The sequence below is a fragment of the Mandrillus leucophaeus genome, unplaced genomic scaffold, assembly GCF_000951045.1.
Source record: "Mandrillus leucophaeus isolate KB7577 unplaced genomic scaffold, Mleu.le_1.0 Scaffold66, whole genome shotgun sequence".
Taxonomy (NCBI): Eukaryota; Metazoa; Chordata; class Mammalia; order Primates; family Cercopithecidae; genus Mandrillus; species Mandrillus leucophaeus.
Window position 1 is genome coordinate 5893590 of NW_012107141.1, and position 10650 is coordinate 5904239.

The 10650-nt window shown below is 43.4% G+C and overlaps 2 protein-coding genes across 3 annotated transcripts in view; both read right to left on the reverse strand.

Annotated features, from left to right (window-relative positions):
* The window catches only part of AGBL2 (ATP/GTP binding protein-like 2), a 72406-nt gene extending 69945 nt beyond the window's left edge, over positions 1-2461 (reverse strand). The window contains 2 exon segments of the mRNA XM_012001457.1: positions 1366-1429; positions 1701-2461. Of these exon segments, the coding sequence (XP_011856847.1) occupies positions 1366-1429; positions 1701-1733 (97 nt within the window). The 5' untranslated portion in view covers positions 1734-2461.
* Positions 2462-3600: 1139 nt separating this feature from the next.
* The window catches only part of FNBP4 (formin binding protein 4), a 51692-nt gene continuing 44642 nt past the window's right edge, over positions 3601-10650 (reverse strand). For both annotated transcript variants that reach the window (XM_012001455.1, XM_012001456.1), the window contains exons 16-17: positions 7010-7167; positions 3601-4592 (exon numbers count right to left, since the gene is read on the reverse strand). In XM_012001455.1, coding sequence (XP_011856845.1) covers positions 4502-4592; positions 7010-7167 — 249 coding nt within the window. In that variant the 3' untranslated portion in view covers positions 3601-4501. The remainder of the gene's footprint in view (positions 4593-7009; positions 7168-10650) is intronic.

Sequence of the window (10650 nt, forward strand, 5' to 3'; positions counted from 1 at the left end):
TTTGTATTTTTTAGTAGAGACGGGGTTTCACTGTGTTAGCCAGGATGGTCTCGATCTCCTGACCTCGTGATCCACCCATCTCGGCCTCCCAAAGTGCTGGGATTACAGGCTTGAGCCACCGCGCCCGGCCCCTACAATCTTTTAAAATGTCATAAGCGGGCCGGGGACAGTGGCTCATGCCTGTAATCCCAGTACTTTGGGAGGCCAAGGTGGGTGGATCACCTTAGGTCAGGAGTTCGAGAACAGCCTGGTCAACATGAGGACACCCTGTGTCTACTAAAAACACCAAAATTAGCCAGGCATGGTGGTGCATGCCTGTAATCCCAGCTACTGGGGTACTTAGGAGGCTGAGGCAGGAAAATCGCTTGACCCCAGGAGGTGGAGGTTGCAGCAAGCCTAGCTCGCACCACGGCACTCCAGCCTGGGCAACAAGAGCGAAACTCCATCTCAAAAATAAAAAAACAGCCAGGTGCAGTAGCTCATGTCTGTAATCCCAGCACTTCGGGAGGCCGAGGCAGGTGGATCACCTGAGGTCGGGAGTTCAAGACCAGCCTGGCCAACATGTTGAAACCACATCTCTACTAAAAATACACAAAAAAGTTAGCTGGGTGTGGTGGCTGGCGCCTGTAATCCCATCTACTTGGGAGGCTGAGGCAAGAGAATCTCTTGAATCCAGGAGGTGGAGGTTGCAGTGAGCCGAGTTTGCGCCATTGCACTTCAGCCTGGGTGAAAAGAGTGAGACTCCATCTCAAAAAAAAAAGAAAAAAAAAAAGAAACAAAAATTAGCCGGGCGTGGAGGATTGAGCCTGTAATCCCAGCTACTCAGGAGGCTGAGGCAGGAGAATTCTTGAACCTGGGAGGAAGAGGTTGCAGTGAGCTGAGATCGTGCCACTGCACTCCACCCTGGGTGACAGAGCGAGACTTCATCTCAAAAATAAAATAAAATAAAATAAAATAAAATAAAATGTCATAAGCCAATTGTAAAATTTATATAGGAAGGCAAAGACTCAAGAACAGCCATGACACTTTTGAAGAACAAGGTGGGAAGACATGTCATTCCAGATAAAGACTATTTTAATGCCATATAGTAATTAAGAGACAGTGATATTGATAAAGGATAGACAGACCAACGGAATAGACAGCCCAGAAACAGATCTTTGTATTAAGTGATGCTTTCTACTTGACAGAGATGACCCTGCAGATCAATGGGGAAAGGAAGTACTTTGCAATAATGGTAGAGGAAAAAATATTTATTTGTCAATGCAAATTATTTATTAGTCTACCTAAGTGCAACCCTCTCAGCTAACGAAGCAATTTTCCTCTTGAGTCCAGGAAAGGTGATACTAGACAAGAACATGGTATTACCTTTAAAGTAGCCATAATATTGGAGGTGACGGTACATAAAGTCTTCATAAGGATCAGGAATAGTCTGTGAAAGGAAAGGCCACTTCAGTCAAGATGTTTTCAAACCATAATGGACTCAGCAAAAAGTACACGAGCATTGTTGCATGTGACTAAACTAAACTAAACCAAGCAAACTGCATTCCCGCGAATTATTCTATTGTGGGGATCAAGATCTCCAGCTGGGAAAAGATGCCACCAGAACATCCCTTCTTATCTAGTAGCAGATTTCTGTGGAGCTCCCGAAGAAATGGAGTTCCCCGAAGAAATTTCTGTGGCTTTCTGTGCTGTGTACCGACCTGCTTTAGGTGCGTTTCCAAGGCTGGGAACATGTTACTTCTGGATGATAGGATGAAAACTAGTCAGTGACATTAGCGTCCAGTCGCAAATCCTGCCCAATTTCCAAATAGGCAGCAGATTACACACGAGAAGCTACAAAGCCAGAACAGGACAAGTGAAAAACTGCCAATACCTCCCCGGGCGCCCCCCAGCTCCCTCTTGACTTCAGAAAACCCTGCCAACCCAGCTTCTCCGCAGCTCAACAAGATGGTCACGCCGAGGCCAGAGGTGCACCTGAGACAGGGAGGGCGGCGTGTCTTCCCGCCTCTTCTTCCCAAAGTGCTGGCCCCATGGTTCCCTTTCCCTGAGAAGGGAGATGCTCGCCACAGGAAAGTGAAAGAAATGGGGATGGGAGCACGCGACGGAGTCGTCTCCGTCAGTGTCGATGGAAAAAGGTCAGGGGGTTGGGAGAGCGGGCCTTTTAGGGTTCAGAGGAACCTGGTCCGGGGCAGGTGGTGAGGGGGTTTCCTAAGCGTAGGAAGGGGGAAGGAGAACAGAAACTTCTCAGGAGGGCAGAGCGATGGGTGCGACCGCCTTCGCGCCCTGGCCCGTCCCAAGTAGCACGGATGGGTGCGGAGAGAAGCCCCAGCGAGGCAGGCGGCCACCGCACTTAGGTACAGAGGCCAAGCAGTGTGTGGGTAAGAGGACAAACTAGCTGCACCCGCCAGCCACTGCCGTCTGTGAGGGCCCGGGTAGCCTAGCAACCGCGAGCCGGAAGCGGAAAAAGGGCGGGGCGGCCGGGCGCTTCCGGCAAGCTAGGCCCCGCCCCCACGGAGGGAGCGGGTAGCCCCGGGAAGGTCTGCGGCGAGTATGGCAGGCAGCGGCGATTCAGACTCATTTTTCACCTCATACATTACAGCCCCAACCTGGGAATCGAAACCGCATTGATGAGTACGATGCCAGTAGCCTTCAATATATTTCCAAGCTCGTTTGCTGTTGGCTTTAGATAATTGTTGTGCATGCTTTCCTCTAAGAGAGCTGCTGCTGCTTTCACCTTGTGTCCACTCCATAGCTAGAATGGAAAAATTACCTTCTACACTGAAAATCTTAAGAAACGAAGCTAGCAAATTCAAATCACACATTTTGATTAGGTTTAACAAATTAATTATATGCATAGAAATATACTCCAGGCAGGGCGCGGTGGCTCACGCCTGTAATCCCAGAACTTTGGGAGGCCGAGGGAGGCGGATCACCTGAGGTCCGCAGTTTGAGACCAGCCTGACCAACCTGGAGAAACCCCGTCTCTACTAAAAATACGAAATTAGCTGGGCATGGTAGCGCATGCCTGTAATCCCAGCTACTCGGGAGGCTGAGGCAGGGGAATCACTTGAATCCGGGAGGTGGAGGTTGCAGTGAGCCTAGATCGCGCCATTGCACTCCAGCCTGGGCAAGAAGAGCGAAATTGTCTCAAAAAAAAAAAAAAAAAACCAAGAACAAAAAAATAAATATACTACAATAAAATTCAAACACGTGTCTTTGGTTAACTATATATGAATATAACCGTATCTGATACTTTTATCAATGGGGGAAAAAGCTATAAAGCAACTTTTTTCGAAATGTTAACCATATTACATCATTGCCAGGAATTAAGTAGGTCAAATATTATCTAATATGGCTATTAACCAATCTAGATATTATAGATAATATTAGACCCCAAAACTTGGATCACATAGCACCATCTGGGACTAGAAGCCTGTTTGTCTAAACTGGCCCCACCACTCCCCATTCAAGATCTGCTCTTTTTCTTGAAAGCTGTTCTTAAATGTTTGCACCTTGCATTGTATATGCTTAGAAAAAAAAAAAACAAGTCTTGGTTACATAATCGGAATAACAGGTGTTGATGAGCAAAACGATAACCCATCAGAATTATAAAAAAAGCTTTATTAGTGCATATATACAAATTTACAAGGTCAGAAACTGGAGAAATACAAAGAGCTTTAAAACACAATTTGCTGTTTCCTCAGTTTAAAGTGACTTTTACCTGATTGTGATACAATAGAAAGTACAGAACAGTAAACTGCTTTTTAAATACTGGAATTTTATGGAGAATACATTCACATAAAGAAAGGAGGTGAATTTTGTTTTGGAACAAGGTTAAGACAATGGAGACATTAATACACAGACTGTCTCTTTGCATTTACTGCCACATACTTGGGGGGAAATTCTCAAAATCAACGATATGAACATCTGCTGCTGCTTGTATGCCACCTAGTGTGCGAAACGACTGAGCTACCAGTTCTAGAATTTATGAGAACTACTCTAAAGAGTGTGGCCATCTATCAGCACGAGGTAAACCACTTAGACCTCAGCACTTCAGGGGTGGCCGACTAGAGAAAAGAGGTCAGAAAAAGATTCAGACAATTCCAGTCAAGCAAGGTAGAATGCAGAGCTGCCTTCTGAATTGCACTTGTTCTGGAGGAGAAGTTAATTCTTCACTTTTGTCAGGGAGTCCTCTACAGAGGTGTTATCCTCATGAACCACATGTTCTTCAAGATTGATGAGGTTAATATACCTAACATGCTAAGTTTGCCAGTTTGAGAATAAAGGCAGCATGGTCAAAGCAATTCCAATCACCTCATCCCTTAGCAAAACAGAAAAATTACATTTCACAAAAGTGAAAACTTTGTATGCATACACTCTTGCCCAGAAAATTTATAAGATCTCCCCCATAACATTTATAGTTTGACAATAAAACTGGTTAAGACTTTGAACTGAACACAAAACAAGTAATAATACAAAAAAAGTTTTAAAAACTTAAAAACTATGTGTTTGGAGTCATTTTCCTTCGCTTTAGTCTTGCTCTCCAGTCCTCAGGAAGGGCTTCAAAATTAGCATTTCTCTCTGCCATGCCACTGTGAAAACAACATACAGATTATTTCAGTGGAAAGAAAAATTAACAGAGGTATTCATTTCCTAGCAAATAAAAATCTAACTGAAATTAAAAACCTGATCACATCTATGTTTATGAAAATCTTTTGTTTCTCAGCCAAATATCAGTATATTCTTCATCGAACTTCTTCATTCTGATAGGTCAACCAAACACTCTCCTGGTTTTATGTATATGTCTAAGCGCATATTTATTTATTATTGATTGATTGAGATGGAATTTTGCTCTTGTTGCCCAGGCTGGAGTGCAATGGTGTGGTATCGGCTCACCGCAACCTCCGCCTCCCAGGTTCAAACGACTCCTGCCTCAGCCTCCCCTTAAAGTAGCTGGGATCCTCAGAGTAGCTGGAATTACAGGCATGCGCAACCACGCCTGGGTTTTTTTTTTTTTTTATTTTTTTATTTTTTTTAGTAGAGACAGGGTTTCTCCATGTTGGTGAAGCTGGTCTCAAACTCCCAACCTCAGGTGATTTGCCTGCCTCGGCCCCCCAAAGTGCTGGGATTACAGGCGTGAGCCACCATGCTTGGCCTTATTTATTTTATATAAATATACCTCCAGTAACCATTAAAGGCACACTGAAGAAATAAAACACGTTCTACTAAAGTTTTTCTTAGCCCATAGGAGTTATGATTCTTCAGGGCAAATATATCTAACCCTCAATCTACCAACAGGGACCCTTGGATCTAACTTTTTCTTTTTTTTTTTTTTTTTTGAGATGGAGTCACGCTCTGTTGCCCAGACTGGAGTGCAGTGGCATGATCTTGGCTCACTGCAACCTCTGCCTCCTAGGTCCAAGCGATTCTCCTGCCTCAGCCTCCCGAGTAGCTGGTACTACAGGCGCCCACCACCATGTCCAGCTAATTTTTGTATTTTTAGTAAAGACAGGGTTTCACTATGTTGGCCAGGCTGGTCTCGAACTCCTGACCTCATGATTCACCCGCCTCAGCCTCCCAAAGTGCTGGGATTACAGGCGTAAGCCACTGTGCCCAGTCGGATCTAGTATTTTTGAGTTTCTCTTTCAAGTAGTTTTATTTGTAAGTATTAAAATTCAAATTGTATCTTGCAGTTAACAGAATGGATGCATTAGATCCTTTAATAAAAAATAAGCCAGAACCTATCAGAGATGAATTTGAAATCTGGCATCAGTATTAGACAGCTGTGTTCTAGTTTATACATTGACAACTGATGAACAGTGAGTTGCAGTCAAAGAATGCTGCCCATTTCAGAATGTATACCTTTAAAACAAGGAAAATATGAAATAAAAAATTGTATTTGCTGTGTCTTAAGTCTTTAAAATTTCTAGAATTTTTGAGAAAGCCATCTTCCTGCCTCAGCCTCCCAAGCATCTAGGACTATAGGTGTGAGCAACAGTGCCCAGCCAACATGTGTTTTTGTGGTTTTTTTTGGCGATGGAGTCTTGCTGTGTTGTCCAGGCTGGAGTGCAAAACCGCAGTCTTGGCTCACTGCAACCTCCGCCTCGTGGGTTCAAACAATTCTTCTGCCTCAATGATTACAAGCGTTCGCCACCAGGCCCAACTAATTTTTGTACTTTTAGTAGAGATGGGGTTTTACCATGTTGACCACGCTGGTCTTGAATTCCTGATCTCGTGATCTGCCTGCGTTGGCCTCCCAAACTGCTGGGATTACAGGTGTGAGCCACCGCGCCCGGCCCAACATGTGCTTTCATCATAAAAAACATTTCTAACCTGAGTGTGGTGGCTCACTTATAATCCCAACACTCTGGGAGGCTGAGGCGCAATTACTTGAAGCCAGTTCTCCCTATCCTTTTATTCTAGTCAAGCAAGGTAGTGAAGGATTTTCTTACCTAAAAGAGGTTCATTTAGTTCCTAGTGTGGTGTGCTCACTCATTAACTTCTATTCTAGAATAAGTGCAATTCAGAAGGCAGCTCTGTATTCTACCTTGCTTGACTGAAATATAGGGATAGGGGGAAAACTTTATTCTAATACTGTAAATTATTTGTAAAATAAGTTAATGTGTGTGTGTATAAAAGGGTCTAATTCTATAAATTATTTGTAAAATAAGTTTATATGTTGTGTATGTGTGTGTGCATAAAAGGTTCCACTGGATCTAGATAGTAAATGATGGTACTGAGTTGAGACAGGTCTTTGCCTAACATCAACAATCAACTGGACAAAATACTACAACTCTGTTGTTTCTGATTTTGAAAAAAGGCTAGACCATAATTTCTATAAGGCATTAAACATGTTTATAAATAAGAAACATTTAGATAAATTTACAAGCTGTGATTTTAAGAATATGTCTATTCTAATGCATCTGTAACAACCACAACCTACTCCATCTCATAGTAGGTCTCAACCTAGTCTAAAACCCCATCTCATCTGTGTTCCCTTTTCTTTTACCTAACCAGCTGCTGCTGTTTCCACTCTTCAATTCGCTTCTGTGCAGTTGATTCTCGATCCTCTTCACTGGAACTAGAATTGTCCTCTTCATCTAACTCACGCTGGATACTCTGCCACTTTTTTACCAAAGATGGCATTTTGGTTTTACTCTTCTTTGCCTGTAACGAAGGTTAAAGGTCAAAAGGAATATAAAACATAAAATAAGGATAAGAGTCCTCTACAATGGAGGTCAGGATCCTTTTTCCAGTTCTAAAGAATATGCACACTTTAAAAAAGAAAGTAAATACCATTCCAAGTTCTTGCCATAAATTTCTTACGAACTATAAATGAAAAGGCTTGGTTAAAAATCTATAAAGCTGGGCTAGGCGCGGTGGCTCAAGCCTGTAATCCCAGCACTTTGGGAGGCCGAGACAGGCGGATCACGAGGTCAGGAGATCGAGACCATCCTGGCTAACATGGTGAAACCCCGTCTCTACTAAAAATACAAAAAATTAGCCGGGCATGGTGGCAGGCGCCTGTAGTCCCTGCTACTCAGGAGGCTGAGGCAGGAGAATGGCGTGAACCCGGGAGGTGGAGCTTGCAGTGAGCCGAGATCGCGCCACTGCACTCCAGCCTCGGCGACAGAGCGAGACTCTGTCTCAAAAAAATCAATGAGGCCAGGCATGGTGGGTCACACCTGCAGTCTCAGCACTTTGGGAGGCCAAGGTGAGTGGATCACTTGAGGCCAGGAATTCAAGACCAGCCTGGCCAACATGACAAAAACTCATCTCTACTAAAAATATAAAAAATACAAAAATGAGCCTGGCATGGTGGTACACATGCCTGTAGTCCCAGCTACTCAGGAGGCTGAGGCATGAGAACTGCTTGAACTGGGAGGTAGAGGTTACAGTGAGCAGAGAGCATGCCACTGCATGCCAGCCTGGGTGACAGAGACTCTGTCTCCTTTCCCCCCGCCAAAAAAATCAATGATGCAGTTAGTTCTAAGAGAAGGTATAATGGTATAATTTTTTTCTTCTTTTCGCTTACCTTCATTGTCTAAATTGTCTATAATAAACATGCATTTTCCCCCGCTTTTGAGACTCTGTCTCTTTGTAAATGTGGTATTTTATAAAATCAGGTCATATAAATTTCCTTTAACCTCCCTACCCTATGCAATTCCAAATACTGCCTTTATCTTGTCTCCTCAGAATTACAGTGTTCCCGTTTTCAAATTTTAAATAGATGCAGCGTTCCTATCAAATGATTAAAAAAAAAAAAGGTAAAAAATAAAGCTGGAAAGACCAACAAAACAAATTGCCATATTAGCTGGGGGTGATGGCAGGTGTCTCCGACTCAAAAAAAAGGAAAAAAAAAATTTATCATAGATGCATTTTTCCCTTATCTACTCCCAAGCCACCCCCTGCCAGAAGAAAGGTTCTGCAAAAGCAGAGGGTTATTTTTTTTTTTTTTTTTTGGTCTGATTTACTGCTAAATCCTAAGCCCCTAGGGAGAGTATCTGACAAATATATTAGACATTGATAAGACCAATTTTTATCTTTTTTTTTTTTTTTTAAGACAAAGTTTCACTCTTGTCGCCCAGGCTGGAATGCAGTGGTGCGATCTCAGCTCACTGCAACCTCAGTCTCCCACGTTCAAGTGACTCTCCCGCCTCAGCCTCTTTAATAGTTTATCCCTATGCTTTTTAAGAGAAGCAGTTGTATGTTTGAAGACCTGTCTGGGTGAGCGCTGGCTCAACAAGTAGGAGCTGACGTGACTGAGTACTGTACTCATGTGAGGACTGGGTATGGGGGCCCAAGCTGATTCTCCTCCCAGCACTTGAGACAAACAGATTTTTTGAATAAGGTCCCCTCATTGAGAAAATAAGATGGATATTTCAATTTCTTTTCTTTTCTTTTTTTTTTTTTTGAGACGGAGTCTTGCTCTGTCACCCAGGCTGGAGTGCAGTACCCTGACCCAGCTCACTGCAACCTCTGCCTCCTGGGTTCAAGCGATTCTCCTGCCTCAACCTCCCGAGTAGCTGGGATTACAGGCATCCGCCACCAGGCCCGGCTAACTTTTGTATTTTTAGTAAAGACGGGGTTTCACCATGTTGGGCAGGCTGGTCTTGAACTCCTGACTTCAAGTGATCTGCCCGCCTTGGCCTCCCAAAGTGCTGGGATTACAGGTGTGAGCTACGGTGCCAGTCTGAAGTGGTTAATTTTATGTTATGTGAATATAACCTCAATAGAATTTTTAAAAATAAATTTTTAAAAAGGGCGATTTATTATACCTTATCTTTCTTTCCTTTTTTTGTCTTTTCAGGTGGTGGCATTTTGGGAGCTGGTGGTGGTGGTGGAGGAGGAGGAGGAGGAGGTGGTGGTTCTATAATGGCAGTGGTAGGCACAGCACCTCGGGCCTGAACTGGTTGTAATGAAGGAGCAGTCACTCCAATTGGGACGGAACATTCTGCATAACTCATAATTGCAGGTGCTGCCGCTAGTCCAAGGTAATTTGACTGCAGGCTCATTCCTCTGGCCTGATGACCCATTCCTGCTGCTGGATGGCTAACTGGTATTGTCTGATGTCCAATTCCTGTTGCCTGGTTTCCAATCCCTGCTGCCTGGTGACCTAACACAGAAAACATAAAATTATACTATAAAAAGGACATCATGACAAGAACAGATGCAATGAAAAGAAAAGTGGGGATTAGATCATATAGAAAATGATTCCAGTATATTTTTTCTAAAAAACATAGCCATATTTGCTAGTAGCAAAATATATTAATTTTGAATACCTTGGCATTAAACTACCTAAACATCAAAATCACCAATGTACATAAATATACAAAAGACAATCTGAAAGGATACGTGCTGAACGTTTTTTGTGTTTTTGAGACAGAGTTTTGCTCTGTCGCCCAGACTAGATGAAGTACAGCAGTGTGATCACAGCTCACTGCAGCCTCAACCTCCAGGGCTCAAGTGATCCTCTCACCTCAGTCTCCTGAGTAGCTGGGACTATAGGCGCGGACTATCACGCCTGGCTAATTTTTGTCTTTTTTGTAGACAGGCTTTTGCCATGTTGTCCAGGCTGGTCTCCAACTCCTGAGCTCAAGCAATCCACCATTCCCCCTGAAGTGCTGGGAATATAGGTGTGAGCCACTGTGCACCGCCAGCTAAACTGTTAAAAAGTGTGTGGCTTTTTTTTTTTGGTTGTTGTTTTTTAAGTAAGTAAAATAAATGCATACTGACAGTCTTTGCAATCAAGAGTCTTTAACATTTCTTTAGTTTTAATGGCACCTAATGCTGAAAAGAAAAGAAACAATACATTGAGGAAAAACCATGCTCTAATCACAATTACCTGTAGCTATAGCTGACTGGCTATACAGAACTGGAGAACTGCCAATGGTAGCTGACCTCTGAACCACTGCAGTACTAATTTCTGTAGCTTTCCTCTTTACTCCTTTAGTGGAAGAAGAACTAGAGATGGTGGAATCAACTGAACTCTGAAACACAAACATTTGTAATCAGTGGCTGAAGGTCATGGTTAAGCATAGCCTGCTCCCACCTCCTTTTCTGAGACAGGCTCTCATTCTGTTGCACGAGCTGCAGAGGTGAGATTGTGACTCACTGCAGCCTCCTGGGCTTAAGCAATCCTCCTGCCTT